This window comes from Dermochelys coriacea, chromosome 3 (genome assembly GCF_009764565.3).
Source record: "Dermochelys coriacea isolate rDerCor1 chromosome 3, rDerCor1.pri.v4, whole genome shotgun sequence".
NCBI lineage: Eukaryota > Metazoa > Chordata > Testudines > Dermochelyidae > Dermochelys > Dermochelys coriacea.
In genome coordinates, this window is record NC_050070.1 from 200,776,493 (window position 1) to 200,796,383 (window position 19,891).

The 19,891-nt window shown below is 44.8% G+C and overlaps 1 protein-coding gene across 1 annotated transcript in view; it reads left to right on the plus strand.

Annotated features, from left to right (window-relative positions):
- The first annotated feature begins 235 nt into the window (after positions 1–235).
- The window catches only part of JAG1 (jagged canonical Notch ligand 1), a 35,804-nt gene continuing 16,148 nt past the window's right edge, over positions 236–19,891 (plus strand). Inside the window, exons 1-5 of the mRNA XM_038397241.2 lie at positions 236–751; positions 1,548–1,853; positions 12,349–12,400; positions 18,211–18,465; positions 19,609–19,669. Of these exons, the coding sequence (XP_038253169.1) occupies positions 686–751; positions 1,548–1,853; positions 12,349–12,400; positions 18,211–18,465; positions 19,609–19,669 (740 nt within the window). The 5' untranslated portion in view covers positions 236–685. The remainder of the gene's footprint in view (positions 752–1,547; positions 1,854–12,348; positions 12,401–18,210; positions 18,466–19,608; positions 19,670–19,891) is intronic.

A 19,891-nucleotide genomic window follows, 5' to 3' on the forward strand; every position in this document is an offset into this window, starting at 1 on the left:
CCCGCAAGAGACATCTCGGCTTGCGGCCAGCCCCGTCCACCCTGCCCCGCTGCGTGAGGCTACTCGTGGTGGGCCCCCCCCGCCCCCGCACCTGGCGGCCATTGCTCTCACCTGCTGCAAAGCGCCCGCCCCACCCCTGCTGCTGCCGCTCTCCCCTCCCCCCAGGGCACCAGGCGGTGCCACCCCCACCCCCCGCACCCCCTCCCCCTCATGCATATTAATAGAGACGCATGCGCCGGCTGCGGCTTCCCCTCCCGCTGCCGCGGGATAGATGAAGCAGGCGGGCAGCGGCGGGGCTCGCAGACGGGCTTCCAGCTCCCTCTCTCTGTGCGTGTCGCATGCGCCTCTCGGGGGGGGGGCGGGCGCGCGGGCGGGGGCGCATTGTGCTGCCCTGATCCGCGCGGCGGCCGGCGCCTTGAAAGGAAGAAAAGGCTCCGAATAATCGCCCGTCAACAAAACAAAAGAAGAAGAAAAGGGCCGGCGCGGGCGAGGGCGGCCGCGGGAGAATAAAAGGCGGCGGCTGGGCCCCTCCGCCTCGCAGAGCGGGGCGCTGCCGCGGGGCCGGCGGAGAGCGGCGGGGTTGGCCGCCGGCGCGCGCGCGCTTTCTCCCCCCCCCCCCCCCCCGGCCTCGGCGGCGTCGCTCGGAGTCCGCAGCCCCGGCGCGAGCCGCAGCCCCGGCGCGAGCATGCTCCTGCCCAGGCGACCCGCCCTCGCCCCTCTCCTCCTCGCCTTGCTGTGCCTGCGGGGGAAGGTACGTGAGCGCCAGCCCTTTTGGGAGGGGGGGGGGGAAGGGAGGGAGTGCGGCTGCACGGGCCGGCCCCCCCCCCCCCCCGACGCGGTAGCCGGGCTTCGCTGCGCTTTGCCCCGGGCCGGCGGGGGGGTGGGGGTGGGGGGAGCTTCGCCCCGAAAACGCGCCCTTGCTGCAGGGGCCACTTGTGGGCAACCCCCTTGGCCCTGAAAGCCCCTCAAACGACGCGCAGGTGTTGCCCACGAGGTGTTTTGGACTCGTGTAGTGAGATTTAACCCGGGCGGGGCGGGGGGGCGTCGTTTAGCAAGATGCAATTGCTGCACGTTTCCCCTGTTCGGATTTTCAAAAGCCCCTTAATTGGTGCAAGCCGCTCCTGCCGATTTGATTTTTGATGAACAAGGCGCATTGCCATCTTCCCCTCGAGGCTGCCGTGCGCCTCAGTGGGGGAGGCGTTGTAAAAGCCCCCGAGGCTCCCCCAAGGGGCGGCCCCTGGTTGCGATGGCCCCTGTTGTACGGATCTGATACGCGCCCAAGTTTAGGACTTGAAAGCCGGGGTCCCGGTTCCCCGAGGGGGGGGTCTCCTGGCGGGCGGTGCAGAGGCGACTCTGGTCTCCTGCCCTCCGGATTATCTGGGAGCTGCAAGCTGGGCGCTTCGCGGTGTGCGTAACTCGCTTTCAAACCCCTCCCGTTTGGGACTGAACCCCCCCCCCCCCGGCCTGCGCGCTCTCGTTGCAGCCCCTTAGAGCGGCCAAACAGCCCAGTGATCGCTGTCTCTCCCTCCCTGTCTTGGGCTGAACAGGTGACTCGAGCGTCGGGACAGTTCGAACTGGAGATCTTAGCCATGCAAAACGTCAATGGCGAATTGCAAAATGGGAATTGCTGCGATGGCCCCCGAAACCCAGGAGATCGAAAGTGCACCAGAGACGAGTGTGATACGTATTTTAAAGTTTGCCTGAAGGAGTATCAATCCCGGGTCTCTGCTGGCGGCCCTTGCAGCTTCGGCTCCGGATCTACGCCTGTCATCGGAGGAAATACCTTTAGTTTAAAATACAACCGGAATAACGAAAGGAACCGGATTGTTCTCCCGTTCAGCTTTGCCTGGCCGGTGAGTCAATATCATGCTGCGCGGGGGAGGGGTGCTCCAAGGTGCTCCGCATGGAAACCTTTCTCCGAGGGGTAATGTGGGCGTGGGGGACTTGTGAAGCCGGCGTGGGGGCCCTGGGGAGTGGGTCCTCTCTTTACAAAGAGGAAAGGGAACCCGCTAAGCAAACCCTGTTAATGCCTTTCAAATCAGATCCAGCTCTGTGGGTCAGGGGAGCAAACCCAGGATCGCTGCACTTTACAGCACCAATAAGGCTCTTAAGAGTTGTAAGGTCAGAAGTTCACTTCCCCCCCTTTCCCAGTTAAGGCTTGTGCAGCCGCCAAAAGAGTGGCGGGCTGTCCAGTGATCCCATGTGAACGGTGTGTGTCATGCCTGGCTCCCTTCCCTGGGAGTGTTTGGGGAAGCTGCCTGCTTTCCCCAAGGGGAGTCTCATTGCAGGCCTTGGTGTTGATGGAAGCTGCTGCTGCTATTTGCAAACTAGCTGCCAACTTCCCAGGGAATCTCGTTACCGGCTTCGAGGCACTTGCAGACTCCGGAAGCTAAATAAAGAAAAGCGCCCGGGCTTAACTTTCCACCTTGGTACATTGCACTCTCTCCACCCCTCTCTCTCCCCACCGCTGGATAGTTGGCTCCATGTTCCCGGGTTCCCAGCACCCCTCCCTCCCCCAACAGCTGTGTTTGCAAACTCAGTGGCAGGGCAGAGACCACAAGGAGGTGGGGCCCAGGGCCAAGTGCTTTGCTAGAACTGCTGTTAGCTCTTACTGGGAAGCTTTAATACGATTGGGGCTTAAATTCTCAAGAGAGTTTCCCGGACCCCCCGATGAACCCCCCCCACATGGTGTGATTCTCAACCCCCCTGGAGTTTTCAGACTATCTACTGGAGCTCTGCTTCCAACAGCTGTGGCTGAATTTAAGCCCTGAATATAGTCGGTTTTCCAAATGGGTCATGAAACCACTGCTTGGAGTACATCAGCTGTCTATACAAAACCCCTCCTCTTGCTATATACCTGTAATGTGTATACTTCAGTTCTGTTAGGGTCTCCTAAACTGGCTAAGCTTTTCAAAGCTAGGTGCCTAGATCCCTTTAACTCCTCTTCTTCCCCCCTGCCCCCCCCCTCCCCGTGCTGAGCAAACATAGCTTCACTGGGCCATCTGAGTGCTCAGCATTGCTGAAGGTCAGGCCATTCTAACCTAGGTGCCTTAATATGGCTTTAGGAGTCTGACCTTGGGCACCTGGGCTTCCTTGCAAGGAAAGAAAGTAAAGTGCTCTTAACTGCATGCTGGGAGAGGAGGGAGTGTCATTTCCCAGCCCCAGCCGCTACCCTTGCTGGGTGAGACTGAAGCCTATGTAAGCTTTCCAGCCTCTCCCAAGCTTGGCCCACCCGCAGGGATAAGAACCCAAGGAGTCCCTGGATCACCATCACAATCCCACCCCCTCTCTCCAGTTGTAGTGCAGGCACTGACTCCATCATCTCAAAGCGGGCAGCCAGCCCTGTGTTCTGCATATGGCCTTGTGCTGCCTCCTACCTGCCTTTAGTGAGTGTCAGGTTGGAGATTTTCGTTCCCTGCCCCCCAAGAACTGAAGGCTGCAGGGATAAACCCAAGCCTGTGTTCTGAAGTGTTACCAAGTACAATAGTATAGTTTGCACAACTGTGTTTGGAAGTGTAAGCCCTATTTTTAAACAAATGGATGTTTTATCGCATTTCAAATATCCCATCGAAGGGATCAAGGGTTTTGTAAAAATCTGTGGTATTTGAAGTACTGCCAAGGGCTGTGGTGCTTCTGCTCTGGACTCTGACATTTTCCACAGAGGCCTGGTTGATTTAGGATGGTTTTTATCTTGGTGTTTTTTTTTAAAAAACACCCTCAAGTGTGTTCATTTTTTTGGTAACTTATTCACAGCTGTGCAAAAGTTGAAGGCATTAAAAAACAACCACAACCCTGACTTGCATGTATTAGCTGGTCTCCGCTTAGTGAAAGAATTGCTTCCATTGTCCTGTTAGCTGGATCTAATCAAGCCAGAGAATCCCAGGATAGTAGAAAACCATCTTTGCACCATCTCCTCTCAAAAGTCTTTTGGATGGTGTGAAGTTAGAAGTGCTGACTCCTATACTAGAACTCTAATTGTTTCATTCCCCCCAAAGAAAACAAGCTGTTCTAAGATTGAAGTGATAACCTATTTGTTCACTTATCGAACCTGCTTTCACTTCCATGGGGAAATGGTATTTACTACTACCCACTGTGGTTCTTAAAGCATTTGAACAAAGGAATACGTAATGTGGCAAAGCTCTTGTTTGGACTAAAATTAGAGATGCAAACTATTTCAAGAGACCCTAATTTTTTTTAAAGATACAAACGGAACGTTGAATCCCTTATGTGGTGCTAATAAGAAAAGGAGTACTTGTGGCACCTTAGAGCCACAAGTACTCTTTTTTTTTTTTTTTTTTTTTGGCGAATACAGACTAACACGGCTACTATGCTGAAACTTGTTGTGGTGCTAATGTGACTCTGAAATGGAAACTTTGGTCCTACTCCATTCAATTACCACATTTATGATGACTTTAAAACTCTCTTTTCTCCCTATCTTAAGCGTGAGGGCAAAAGTTTGTCTTGTAACAATTTGTCAGATACAGATTTGACTTGTATACACCAGTGAGAATTCCATTGAAGGTTAATAGAAGGCAGAGCTAAGTGTTAATCATATTGCCAGTTGGCAATTCCCAGTAGCCTCTGAATATGCATCAGTTCTGTTATCTTTCTGTTTGAGGAAAGGCTTTTCTTGGACATTCCTGCTTTAGTGAGTAACATCAGGAAGCCTTGTTGCCTTGACTACACTTTTTTTGACATCTTTTTTTTCCCATGCCAAACTGCTTCTCTGTGCCTTGTGTTGAAAATAGTTTTAAGATGTTTAGATCTGTAAAGATTTTTATGCACCAGGCAGGGTGTTTTTAAAACAAAAATCCAAGTTTGCGCTGATCACTTTAATTCTTAGACTCAGTTCCTAAAACGAATGTAGATCTGAAGAGCTGGAACTCGCCTTCTAAGAACATTTTGCGATTTTCTGTTGTGTAGGTTTTGATATGTACCCCTGTTAGTAATGGGAGTGGAGATAGTGGGCTGTAAATTCATTTAAGTGATTGGAGGCTTGAATAAGTTGCTAGGCAACGGGGCAATGGACCAGCATGAAGGAAATAAAGAGTACATCCAGAAAGCTGCACCTGCAGCTGTAAGCCAAAGAATGCGCAAATTGCAGTTCTTTAAAAATACAACTATACTTTAGCTAAATACAACAGTTCATTTTAAGGCACCAGGAACTTTCTTCAGAAATTTGTACATCCATGAAACCTATAGGGAAGTTTCAAACCAAAATCATCTTCTTCCTTACGTTGAAGTTTGTCTTTGCAGGTTATTGGGCATAATTCTGCTGTCATAAATAGTCAGTCAAAATCCAAAAGGATTAATTTAGAATCAGTTATAAGAATGGCATTTTCCAAAATGGACTACAAAATCTCATGGCTTCTCATGCTTTAAAGGAGCCCTGTGTTCATTCAGCAAACAAAGTTCAGCATTAATGTTGTTTTTATGCAAAGAGATACCTTGGGGTTCATTGAGGCTGTAACCATGAGGCAGGTCAAAGTTGACAGCTTCTATGGTGTCCATAGCTCAGATTTTAAACTGCTTGTTTAGCCTAGAAAAAAATGATTATAAGGATCACAAATTTATTTAATGTTGGCACAATTGTGTCAGGGCACCAAGAATCTGAGGTGCAAAAGCCTCTAAACTGCTTCACTGTAAAACTTAAAGAAAAGTTTTGGATTTGCTATGTTTATTTCACCCTTTGGCTAAGAAAACAAAAACTGTCCTTTTTATCAACAAAATTTATGCCTGTTCCTGAAGATGTGAAAGAGAGTCTCTGAACTGGCATTACATATTTTCTTCTAGTAGCCACTAGCCAGATATAAAGTTGTTGTTGCTGATTATAGGTTTTAACAGATGTCTGTAATATCAACATCCCTAATTTTAGGTAGTGCCCCATCCAAGGAAGAAGAATATATCAACATTGGAACACGTGTACCACTTTAATTATTGGTAAACAGTATTTTTCCCCATCTGAGTGCCATGGTTTGAATGGGCGCTTATCCAAAATGGTGTGTGTATTAAATGACATTCTGGAAAATAACTGACATCCACATTCAAACTCCTTCCTAGGAATGTAGAGGAGTGACGTGTTTTTGAAAGGTACCTTTTCCACTCCTAATCTATCCCTTCTTTAGGGAGTCTTATGTTCCAGTCCAGTTTTGGATTTCACCTTCAGTGTGAATCCATTTTATTACAGTTCCTATAGCTGTAGTCAGTCCATAAGTAAATCAGTCCCACTAACTATTTTTTGTATGTAGGTACTTTTAGTTTGTTCTTGATTAAATAAAGGCTTGTTCTAGCTGACTTCGGTGAGAGCTGAATTGGGCCCAGGGTAGCCCTCCTTAAAGTGTGTGTACACACACACACACACACACACGTATAAAAACATGGAAGCTTCTTTAGATATCATACATTTGGCACTGTCATCTCATAACTTATGTAGCTGAATGTCTGACTTTGTATTGCATAAGACTTGATACCTTTTGGGTTAGCTTTCCTCAGGTTAATTAGAACCTAATGTCCCTTTATTTCATTATGGACTGAAGATTAGAGTGTAAGCACACTAATTCTTATTGCTATTAGAACTGATGCAGTTCATTACATGAGATGCTGCTGTTTTGTCTCTAGACTAGAGATTTTTGCAATAAAAACTAGATGCAGTTTACCTAGGCTCAGTCCAGTAGTCTAAAAGTCATATGGCACCTGTGGACTTCAGCTACAGTTCTTTAATATACTTTTTTAAAAACAAACTGGGACCAGGGTTGGTCTTATAAACCCTGAATTCACACTTAGTGTAGAATCACTGGCATAGAGGGTCTTTTAGTAAATGCCACTCGAACCAGTAACCTACATGCATCTTATAGATGGGAAAAGATATCAGAAGAAAACTGAGTGGTGTTAGTGTCTTGTTACTGCATGGAACTGGTGATTCTGTGGTCACTGCTCTACAGCATCAATTACACTCATTACTGTTGTAGTATTCCGAAGAAACCGTAAAATGCGGATAGAGGCGGTTAAAGTGGTTTGTAAATAGTCAAACATTGAGTCCTTTACCAGCTCAGCCCAGGTTTTATGCACTTGGGTAATAAGTAGAAAGGCCTCTTGTTCAGGCTTGCTCTGTGTGAACCTGACTGTTTTGCTTGGCTGGTTACTAGGTATTTTTTCTATTAACCTTGCCACCCTTTTGTAACTGGTGCATTTAATTATCACTGGGATGCTCTAAACAGGTAGGGAGAAGGACAAGAATAGTGGATAATCTTATTGGGGAGGGTTTAAAGTGACCATTGACATCTTGGCCTACTTACTGGGTCTTTTTGGTGACAAGTGAGAGCTTTGTGAAGAAATAACCTTGTAATCAGATAAGACACTGATTAAAATGCTATTGTAATATTCTGCACCCTGCTGCTGAGATTTTTCCCCCCTGCTGTCCCCCAAACTGAAGTCTAAAAAACTATGGCATCTCAATTTTAGCAAAGATCTTTTTCTGGTGCATTGTTTGGTTAGTGCATTCTAGTGCTGTGATTAGAATACATTGTAGTCCGGCCACCCAGACGGAGGCATTGACTGCTAATATTAACCAAGAACAATAGCGTGGCCATACTGACTGCAGTGAGGATTACAGGACATAATGGGGCCTATCCAAAAATAATGCTAATACAGGACAAGCAACAGGAAGCAGCAGTAGACTCAGCAGAGTTCGGCTCCCAGACAAACCATGGACTGACTTCACACAATGGCAACTTCAGCACATTATGTATTCACAGGATACTCATTATTCCAGCAGGCTTGCCAGATCAGAGATCAGCCTGGTTTATTGGATGCAGCACACACAGTTTGGATAGCGGTAATTTTGTGTCCTTCATCGTTTGGCAGGAGGAGGACAGCTGTATCACAGAGAAGTTCTTGACCAGTTTGGCTTGTGCTGTCAGAGAGGCTCCTGGCAGCTGCTAATGTAGTTACATTTGTTTGTATGGCCCATTCTTAATGTGGCAATAGTGTTTTACGTCTCAGCAGAGCCAAGATGGTGCAAAAAGTTGCTCCATCAAGAGCTGAGTGTGTTATCCCATGGGCACATTGTGATTGGTCCTCAGATATGCTGCCCTGCGTGCGAAGGGTGTTAACATAACCTTTGAAGTTCTTGAAAGCCAGGGCCTTTGGGAGGTGAGGTTACTGCCCGCATAAACAAAACCCGAGTGGTGTGCAATACCACCTTGGGCATACAGAGTAAAACTTGTAGGGTTATGTTTTACATAGGGAGGCCCAGTGAGAAGCTTGCAAGCTACCTTGTGCTCAGAGTCTCTCTCTCGCCTCTTCCTTCTCCTGCCGAAGGCGCCATCCAGTGAAATATAGCAAACCAGTCATCTTCAGCTCTGACAACAGATGGAGTGGGAGCCAACGGGATGACCCTGATGTGATCGGGCATTTGTGTGGTGTCATCTTGACTCTGTCGTCATGTGGTGATGTGGCACTGCAGTGAGAACCTTGCTGAGCAATCTGAGGAAGTGGTATTGTGACTAGCTGTAAATCTGTTCTGGGCTGTCTGTCTCGCTCTCCCCGCCCCCTGGAGGTTTTAAAATGTTCCTCATTTCTTCCTTTCTTCCCTGCCACGCCCCCTTGTAGCTAATGGGCGGAGTTCCTGCGGCTCTCCGCTCACGGTCTCCCGTTCCAGGCTGGAGTGCGTAGGGATTGGCACACTGCCGGAGACCCAGGCAGAGCGAGTGGGGAGCTGCAAGTCAGGCTTGTCTCCACATGTGGCTGTCGGGGCACAGGTTGAGCATTGCTGTGGTTAACCTGATTTCCCTGTTTGACAGAAGAGAAGCATATACAAGTCAGATCAGACTTCCTGCTGCTCATCACGAAGCATGTGAAACACTGAATCGGCAGGTGTCTTGGGTGGTTAATTCTCTAGGACAGGAGTCGTGACCCCCCAAAAGGGGAAATACCCCTTCACAAATGACAATGACATTCCTTTGCTGATCTGTTCTGTTGGATCACTATTCTTCAACATGTGGGGGGCCAAGATCCCAAAGGGTCTAATGACTTTTTTTGGGGGGGAGGGGGCTTTAAAGGAGCTTGCTTCCCCCTGCCAACAGTTCTCTGGACCTGTTTTCTGAAATCTGGCCTCTTTAAGGTGTCTCACTTTTGATCCTTGAAATTTAGTCCCCCGTGAAAATAGACACCTATTTCTTCCAAGGACTTCTCTGCTTTTTAAACCCCTCCTGGATTATGCATCCATTCTGGCCGTGATTTAAAGCACTGAATAATCTGGAAAGCGGCAGCATTATCCTGTCACACCCTCGCAAGTGACTCCCAATGACCGATTTAAAGGGTCCGGAAAGTTCATGAGTTCTGTCATCTACAGATCGGGAATAAATGTGGTGATTGTTGGCTTAGAACTGCCTTTAAGGTTCTCAAAACTTTGGGTTTCACGTCGCAAACTGACCCACCTCCACAAATGTGTTTAGTGCTCTCAATACTACCATACATAAGCCCAGCTATTTTAACCATCTCCTAGCTTTGGTAAAATCATTCAGATGTGACCATGATGGTATATTTGTAACACGTTCTTGGTTTTGATTAAACCGTGAAAGTGTGAACATTCTGCAAACTAGTGGCTTGAAGTTCCTTTCTAGCATGAGACCAAAGCTGACTTGAATCTTTGCCTTCTGGTCAAGATTAGATTTATAGTGGCTAATTGAGTGTGACTCCATCATAGTTCATTGCTGATTTGCTGCCTGGTACCTTGCTTTGATGGAATAAGGTGCATGATATGGAATTCTTGTGTCTGGATGTATATTTATTCAAAGATGTGCAGAGGTCAGTTGTGGGCATGGGAAAAATTAAACCTCCATGCTGTATGTAGTCATTCCTGAGATATCTTAACTGTTGATCTGTAAAGTGGGAATGATGGGCACCTTTTAAAACAATCTAACATCTCAACGCTGTGTAGTCTGTGCAGAGAAATGCCATATCATGGGTTGGTCAGATTAATGCAGTCACCTGATTGCATCTTAGGGGGTTTACTAGCTTTTTTTTTTTGTTTTTTCAAAAAAGTATCTCATTGATAAACTTCCTTGAGCACAAATTTTTCACTTTGTCAGGGAGGGCACAACCAACTGGATGAAATGACATTTCTCTCCCAATCATAAAATTGGCTTTCTTTAGCTATTTTTTTCTGTAAAAATACTTGCAAAGGTAGATTTTTTGGACGCGGGGCGGTTGCCCTGTTTAGTGTTGGTTTAAATGAAGCCCTGTAGTTTGTTGAAAATTGGTTACAGAGGTATGTGGCAACAGCAGCTCTTAAAGCGCAGGGATTCTGCCTTTCCTTTCCTCGCGGGTGGATTGTGTTGGTAAACAAACCTAAGCACTAAGCAGGGACTGTTGCTATGAGTTTAGACAGAACATCTTCCAAAGCAATTATGCAAGGCCAAAAGGAAAAACATCCTTAATGTTGTTGAAATAGTGCAAGTTGTCATAATTTATTCTCAGTTGTAGCATAATATTTTTGCAAGCTTGCTGTAACGTGTCACGCACTCTGTTTTGGGTTTGGCGGCGTTATAATTAAATGGAGGAGGAGAGGTGACGGTAGCCATGCCACAAGTGAAATGAAATGTACATTTAATTATGTCTCAAGAATTTTTACCTCTGACTTGTGTGGGAAAGCCTTCTAAAGCTGTTTCAGAGCATTTCTTCCAAGTTGCAAGCCTTTTCCCAGAATAGTAACAAATGTGTAACTTTATTGATGAAATATTAACCAAAAGTGGTTAGGGCCGATCTATACTTTGATTGGAAGGTTGGGCACATGTCTTGGCTTGCCCAGCTTTGCTTGCTTTTTTCAAAGCATTTTCCCACAGTTATCAGTGAACGAAATGGAATCTGAGTCCGCTTTGAATATGAAACGTATTTAGGCTAGATTCCAAGCTAGTGTCCATCACAAATTAGATTCTTCCCCCCCCCCATTCAAAGGCTTCATGCTGTGTCCAGTGGTGAGAAATTAGTTGGCTTTGACTTTTTTGGGGGAGGGGAGGTCGGGAGGGGTTTTGAAGTCTTCCTGATGCTTACTCCTTGCAGCTATAGTCTCTTATAAACGTGGTTTTGTTTCCGGTAACATAGTATTTAATTGCTACATGCGACTCTCTTTACAAATGGACTGATACTTAGTGCTGGCAAGAATATAAGTGAGTGAAAAATAAACCTCACAAATCTCAACTTCTTTTGCACAAGATTCTAGCTTGTGAATAACTTTCTCACACGCGCTCCTTGCAGAAGGTTAGACTGACATCTGACTAAATCAAACCCACCACCTCTGTTTCCTTTTTTCTAAATTCTTAACCTTTTGACTCTTTAAAAATCTGTATCTAAGCCTAGACATTCTTGGTAGCATGACTGTATTGGGGGTGGGGGGTGAGAGGGGGGAACCACAGGATCAGGCTAGAACATAGCCAAATAAAGGTGGGGATAGTTCTAATGACTTTTGTTCCTGAGTCAGGTTTGAAGATAAAGGGAGCTTAGCTGTAGTACCTGGTATGCTTCCAGCCTGAAGCAGTCTCTTTGGTTAGTGGAACTGCTGCTGACTATTTATTTTATTTATTTATTTATTATTATTATTATTATTATTATTGGAATGCTAGAGGTGTGATTGGCAGATTAGTCTGTCTATAAATGTGACACACAGGTGTGTACTACTTCTCTCGCTTCCCTAAATCTTCCAAATAATGATCTGAGGCTTTGTTTTACAGAGCCTCTCCCTCCCCACCCCCTTCAGAGATTCATCAGTTTTTGCCTTAGTTACCTGATACTTGTGGGAGCAGTGACGGCCTAGTGCAGACAAAGCTTTCAAAGGGGTGCTGAAAAGCAAAGCCCTCTAGAGACTGCACTGCCGAGGCAAGCCGAATAATCTTTGCAACACCCCTGGCTTTCAGGATGGAAAAAATGTCAGGATCTAAAACACAAAATACAAAGCAGAAATTTCATAACTAAAACTCTCTTCAAGCAGTTGATTATTCTCCTTCTCCCCTCCCCCAACTGTGCATTTTTGCCAAACTTGCTAAATTCTAACTTGCAGCACAGTGTCAAAAGCTGTACTTCCAGGTTAAATACACAAGATGCATTAGTGATGACAAAGATGAGCAATCCAAGGTGAAAGGTCTCAAGTCAGTGGATAAGGTGACTTAAGAGGATCATGTTTGTCTCAAGTATAATCTGTTGCCTATTTGTTTTCAGTGGATACAGTCCCAAGAGAGATGGAGATTTGATTTTTATTTTTTCCCATCAGATGCATATTAAAAATGTATGCTTTTGTAAAGGTGCTGTCTGTTTGAACTACTAATATATATATATATATATTTTGTTTTGTAGCGATCCTATACGTTGCTTGTTGAGGCATGGGATTACAGCAATGACACTGCTAGTAAGTATTCATTCCTTGGTTTACGCATTCAAAACTCCTCAATCAGCTCTCTTCTGAAAGGCTTTTATGTGAATGGGGCTAGTGTGTGACTGTGTTCTCCCACAAATTGAGGGTGGGGCTTCTGCTGGAGTTTTGCATGTGGTTCTCTAAAGCACCTTGCAGGAAGTAGGGAAGTCACACAATGCAGGGATCTGCGGCGCAGATTGCAGGGTCTGGGTCTATGATACGCAAGGATATGTGTTGGTACGGCCTACATCAGTCCCGGGGAGGGGGAAAATCCAAGTGGCAATAAGCGCATTTAAAAATTGTACCTCTGCAGTCCCCTTTTTTAAAAAACTACTTGAGTACCAGGAACCTAAATCCTCTTGACTGTCAATGGGATTTAAGTGTCGCTCACTTAAGCCCCCTTAAACTTTTTCTAGGCTATGCATCACTCTTATAAAAGTCAGTGAGACTTAACATAATCATTAGCCAAATGATTTTGGAATGATGAATGATGAGAAACTGGTGGTAGTACTTGTTTTTCTTGGGTGGGGGGGAATAGGTTCTCTAATTAGGGATTTGTATTCAGGAACTGCAAATATGTAGCAGACACCACTTGATAAAGTTGGCTGAAACATGGGGGATGCTTGAGGGGGAAGATCTTCCCCTGGAATGTCTTTGTTTGGTCAATTTCTTTGTCCTTGTGTGGTCAGTTTCAGCTTTACATACTAGTCAGAGGAAACTATAAACGCCAATGGCTTGTGAGCTGTGCTGCTGATATCCATCTGTCGCTGGGGTGTGTATACCTATAATTAAATGTTAATATTCACTGTATAAAACTACCACTAAATTTAGGAGTTCAGCCTTGTGCCTCTATTGTGGTTCCTTCTCTGGGTCGTTAAGACTCCCATGCTGCTGTTGACACAATAAGCAGTTTTGCTTCTGACAAGGAGTTGGAAATGCTCTGCCAAATGTTGCAAAGAAAATACTAGGCCTTCTGTTCACCATCTTGACGTCTGTGCCCCCTTTCCACCCACCCCCAAAATGCACTGAGCCCCACTTGAACTGTGAAGACAAACTACTTAAATCATCCACAGCTTGGGACTGGAATGGACTCCAGATGCAGCATGGTAGAGGGACCCACAGATGTGTCTGAAGTGTTAAAGCCCTACTCTTTCAGTTCAATCTGTAGGGGCAAACCCCTGTGCCTGTGTGGATCCCAGAGAGGCAGTGGCTGGGCACAGGGATCCCTCTGCACAGATCAGATTTCAGGAAGAGCCTTAACTTTCTAAGAAGTCCCACTAGTTCCACAAGTTGAGAAGTTCACATGTAACAAAACTCATGAAAACTGCCAATAAGTGACACCCATGCTGTACCTTCCTGTTGGCTGTGACTAATGACACTGGAAAGAGCAGCATGCATGATTTGAGGTCCAGGACCACTGATCAGGGACTCTTTCAGCCTCGGTTGCACAAACTTCATTCAAAGGGAAAAATATCTATAGGTGCTGCTATACTGGCAGCGTCCAATTATAAACGGAAGAGGTCTGCATTTAAAATGAAGGTCTTGTTTACAATAAGATCGCAATTTTTTTTCAGCCTGGATCTCTGCCATCTCTACTATTATTTGAGCTCATCTTTTTTTCATGAAACAGACTTTCCAAAGCTTCACAATGAATCCTTTCTTTGCTCTAATCTTCTGGAAGCAAAATTGTCTTCAGAGAAAACTGCCTCATGGTTTCTCCCCCCCCCCCCCCCTCACCCCACCCGCCCAAACAGCATGTTTGACCCGGTGCAGACTTGTTCTTGCATATGTTCCTGATTAAACTCTCTCTCAATAGCTTCACCATAGTATATTTTTAATTGGGTCATCTAAGTGACCCTACTGCACAAACACTTCCTCCTTCCTGGGATGTCACTACCTTGCTGACAGTAGATTTGGCCATCTTTAAAGGAGATCTCCATAAAATTTTTACCAGGGAATGCTAAGCTGTCAATAAAATTCTTAAATGGTTGAAGTTCTGTAGGCTTCTATAGCATTTCCTATGAAACACTAATAGTTTAATTCCATTAAATTCTACTGGACCTTTTTTCTTTAGGGCTGTTGGAAAAAGTAGGGCATAGTATCATTGTGTCCTGGACACTGCTCTAGCAGGGTTCATTGTTTTAATGGCATATGACAGACCTGATGGAAATTTGGTCATTTAAAAATAAATCTAGATTTGACCTTCCCTTCTCTGTATTCTTGTCTTCCCCTACCAGCCGTTCTGCTGTATCCCATGTAGCACTTAAGGTGAAACCTTGGCTCCATTAGGGATGTCTATGCTGCAAGTAAATCCTCCCCCTCCCCTAGCTGGCCCCTGCCAGCTGACTCACGCTCTCTGGCCTTGGGGCTGTTTAATTGTGGTGTAGATGTTAATGCTTGGGCTGGAGCCTGGGCTCTCGGACCTTGTGAGGTGGGAGAGTTCCAGTATGTCTACACTGCAGCTAAACAGCCTGATCTCTGCAAGTCCGAGTCTGCTGGCATGGGCCAGCTGTGGGTTTTTAATTGCAGTGTAGACCCATTGAGGTGCAAGGGAGTTTGACTTCCATGGGGCCAGGATTTAACCCAGAGGTATTCTTAGCTCTGTCCTGGATTAGGTTCCAGCTCACTACTACTGTCTGTTGCTTCATCAGTAACATAAACAGCACTGACAAGGGGTATGTCCAAGTGCTATTGTAGCTTACTCGTATCAGTTGCACATGAATTCAAGAGGCTTCAGCATAATGTAAATTAAACCATAGCTGGAAGAAGTTTGGAGGCCAAGATCTTAAAAAGAGACCAATCAATTTGCGTGGCCACAGACACCTTATGGTGCCTAACTTTTCTGAGGGTGGGTACTCAGAAGTTTCTGAAAATCGGGCCCCTACAAGGCATCTCAAGTGGGGTACCCAACGTTGGTCACACTTGAAAACTGTGGCCTAAAAGTTTTTTGAACTTTAGCTGCAGCACCCCAAATCAAAAAGAAACATTTATAGCTCTTCAGCCGAGCCAAACACTGCCTGAACCCTACCAGCTCTCTGGTGTAGAGCACAGTACAAGTTTTAATATCTTCAGAGGGCTTCTCTCTTCCAACTCGTCAATTGCCAACTGGTTAATGTTTCCTCTAACCTCTTTATCAAAGCTTGGGATCCCAAGTCCAAAGTCGTCAAGGAAATGACCAAGATCACTTTTTCTAGGCTGGGTGGCTTTGTTCTTTGCACTGTGTGCTCATTATTAACCTTAAATGGTTTTTGATGTGGACTGGGAGTGGAAGGGCTGTGGTGTCCTCTCCTGTCCTGCCAGGTCGGACTGGGGGGAGGGTGCGGAAAGAATACAAGAAAGAACATGGCATACTGATTATGAAAATGCCTTTGCTCTGAGTGGTGGCTAATGGCAGGTGTTGACCAGGGTCATGTATGACTGAGCTCTCATCAGGAATTACATATGCAGTGATATTACTGTGACCTGTATCCAAGAAAGATACTTTAATGATGACCCAAAAAGACCAACTCCAGTCACCTTTATTTCATGGTAAAATTCAGTGCACTAAAGGTCTGATCCAAAACCCATTGTATTCATAGGAGTGTTCCTGTGGCTATGGCCCTAAGGATCTAAGCAGCTTGACTGAAACATGGCAGAGCTACCTATCTGTGCAACAAATACATGCTCCCAAATGATATGGGGGGAGGGGTGACTTTGTGGAGGCAAGAAGAGGGGAGCTTTGTACCTTTTTTTTAAGGAAACATAGCTCTCTGGTGCATGGAGTGAAACAGGTGTGTATCTTTATCCTTTGAGTAGTCCCAATGAAGAACAAAAGATATGCATGTACTTAAGTACCTTGCTGAATTGGAGACCCTAATTTTATAGAAATAAGCTCACAAGATGTTCCTTTATCCCAACAGAATTGCATTCAAGCTACAGTGTTGTAGTGATGCAATTATACTAGTTGAAATCAGTAAAGTTAAAGCGTACAAAAACGGTGTCAAAAAGTCCTTAGGTACCTAAATCACTCTTGAAAATGGGATTTAGGCTTCTAAGCCGCTTAAGTGCATTTGAAGATTTTACCCCATGTCTGCTCATAATTGGGAGGACCTATTTACAAATTATCATAGCTCTGAAAAATGAGTTGGAAAAAAAACATTTTAAAACCTTAAGTAAGAAGCTGGTGCCATTGACTTTAAACTGTAAAAATGCAATAGATGCTGGACTCCTGAACCCAAGAATATCATGACAGTTTAAACACAGATCAACATAAAAAGAAAAGGAGTACTTGAGAGGCACCTTAGAGACTAACAAATTTGAGCATAAGCTTTCGTGAGCTACATTGCATCCGATGAAGTGAGCTGTAGCTCACGAAAGCTTACACTCAAATAGATTTGTTAGTCTCCAAGGTGTCACAAGTCCTCCTTTTCTTTTTGCGGATACAGACTAACACGGCTGCTACTCTGAAACTGATCAACATGCTTCTCTAGTGGGATAGCAAATACTTTTTGTCTCTCTTCAGCTAGAGATGAATTGTTACTGCTCTGAATAATTCTTTTTTGGAAGTTCCTTCTGAAAGCTAAAAATGGGCTCATGAACATATTTAAAGACATTTAGAAAGAAAATAGCCCATGTGTCTTCATCAGCTTTGCAAAAGTTTTATTCAACTTCAAGTCTGCCTTATGTAAAGTCCCAAACTGTAAGTGTTGAAAGAACAAGTAAATGTTTTGATTCATTTTAATTCTTAAATGTGGTAGTCCTTTAGGTAGAGCATTCTGTCTAGAATATTTCTGACTGGATTATGCTCCCATATACAGAAGTCTGGTCTGGTACTTTATTTTTGTTTTCGCACTGGGTTTGCAAGGGTATTTTGGCTATTTTATGATAAACTTTCACTCTGCAGGCAAGTGCTGCTAGCAGCAGGTCGTAAGGCAGTGTCAGATCATTTTAAGTCACAAGACCTGGACTACAAAGTGAAATACCACAGATATATACAATGTTCCATGCTAATGTGAAATATTACTATTTCAGGCTGTAATTTAGACAGTTGTAGGTTTCTAAAAGCCAGAAAATTTTGCTGGAACTAAATGTCAAGTACAAAGTTTAAACTCTTTGAGAAATGCTCTTTAAGGAGAGAAGGGGAAATCTATACTATATGTATAAAGCAATTTGAGTTATTTGCACAGATCTGTTAGGCTCGTGTCTGCTAACTTCTAAAGAGCTAATTTTCACAGTATTTCCTGGCTAAAACCGAGTGAGATCACTTGTGTCAAATATCACTAGATTTCTCCTCTAGAAAACTCTTTATACCTGGCTTCCAGAAGCCTGCACGCCTTTTGCATGTGTCTGTCCAATTTGAAAGGTTACCTTATTAGACTATAATATTATGGCTGGAGGTTTTCACAAATGCTGAATACAGACAGATACAATACTAATTGACCAAGTGAAGCAAAATGCATGATGCACCAAGCTTGGATTTCTATCCCTGTAAAAGGTAGGAGTAAATGCAGTTTTGTTTTTTCCCTCCTCTATTTGCTAATTTTATGGTTCTTATTGGGAGTCTTACGGATGAGCTGTTCAAAAGAGGTGGTCAGCATTGGTCTAACTGTTCTCACTGACTTCAGTCTGGTTTCTGATACAGTACGCAGTATGTGCATTTCTGTTAATGGCATATAGGCTTTGGGGCAACTTTTTCTTTGCTTTGGACACACAATTAAATAAAGCCAGCATACAGCAGTCTCTCAAAATCCTGTTTGTGAGACTGACTTCCATCCAGTTCAGATGACCAACAAAGCGTTAACCTCCCCTTTACTTCTGACTTCTAGATCCTGATAGCATTATCGAAAAGGCATCCCATTCCGGTATGATCAATCCGAGCCGTCAGTGGCAGACTTTGAAACAAAATGCAGGCATTGCCCATTTTGAGTACCAGATCCGCGTGACTTGTGATGAGCATTACTATGGCTTTGGCTGCAACAAGTTTTGTCGACCAAGAGATGACTTCTTCGGCCACCATACCTGTGATCAGAACGGCAACAAGACTTGTCTGGAAGGCTGGATGGGGCCAGAATGCAGCAAAGGTTTGTAACTAATTTTGATTTTGATTTGATTGTTAATTTAATGTCAGCCCAATTCCTAGAGGATAACCATCCACCCCATTGTAACCCCTCACTGGTGCCTTTGTTGGTAGACTTGGCAGAGAGAGGCCAAGGATTGATTGGGCAAGGACTGTTCTATCCAGTTCAGGGTTAAGGTAGACTGGCTGGGCAGTATATCACTGCTGCCCATGTATCGATTATATAGATAATGGATTTTATTCTATGGGGCTTTCTATTTAATGGGTAGAATTTTCAAAAGTGCCTAATGACTTGTTTAAACTTTATCCAGCATCTCTTTTGAGCCCCATATCAATTCAAGAAGCATTGGAATATTAGCAGGTGTTCTCTTCAATTGAGTAACATTGATTACCCACATCATAGCCTGGGAGTGAAATCTGGCCTCATTTGAAGCCAGTGGGGGTTTTTGCCACTGACTTTAATGAGGCCAAGATTTCCCTCGTGGGGCAGAACATCTTCTGCGGCGCTTCAAAGCGAGCAGGAAGACTAGACGTGTCGTGAAGCTCAGTGGGCAAATAACAAGCCTTTCAGCCACAGAGTTCCAGGCAGACTCCTACATGAGTGGATGTTGGGGAGCGTGTTCTCAATCCCTTAACAGCATGAACTTTGGCAGCAGAAATGCAGACCCCTGAACTGGAAGAATGGATTGTCAACAAAATGTATTAAAATATATGTGCAGTTTCAGTCTAGACTCATTGAAATGGGGTGTGCACACGGGTCTGGGAAAAAACATCTATTACCAAGCCAACTAGCACTGCATTTTTTTGTAAGGTGAGGAAAGGGCTTCTCACTTTCAGATGCAGAAAGAAATTCTTGTAGAACATCATGGTGTGCAAGTTTATTAGGCACAATGGCTTCTCTTGGGTTGACACAGGTTCTTAAAACAGCATCATGTGGGATCCCTATTTACAGTTAGCTGTCTGGATGGATTTGCTGTCGTAAGGCACACTCTACAACTCATTCCAGTAGAATTGATATAAGAGACCTGTTAAACCTTGGCTTTGGTAGGATTACGGTGCTAGCTAGAGATTAAAACATTCCCACGAGTGTGAGGATGTGGGAAATGGACAGCATACTTATTGATGCTTTCTTTCTTTCCCCCCCCAGCTATTTGCCGTCAGGGTTGTAGTCCCAAGCATGGTTCTTGCAAAATTCCAGGAGAATGCAGGTAAACAAAATGATTTTGCTAACAGATTTGTAACAATTCATGCTGTGAATGCTGGACAAGGGGAAAAATCGAGCTGTCCAGCTATTTCAGGCAAGGGCATCTTTTTTATGCCAGTTGCACTGCGATAAGCTATAAATGCATCTGAGACTTAAAGGGAAAAAAATTAAATGGCAGCATTTATGAATTGAATGGGACAAAAACAAATTATGGTGAATGCTTCCT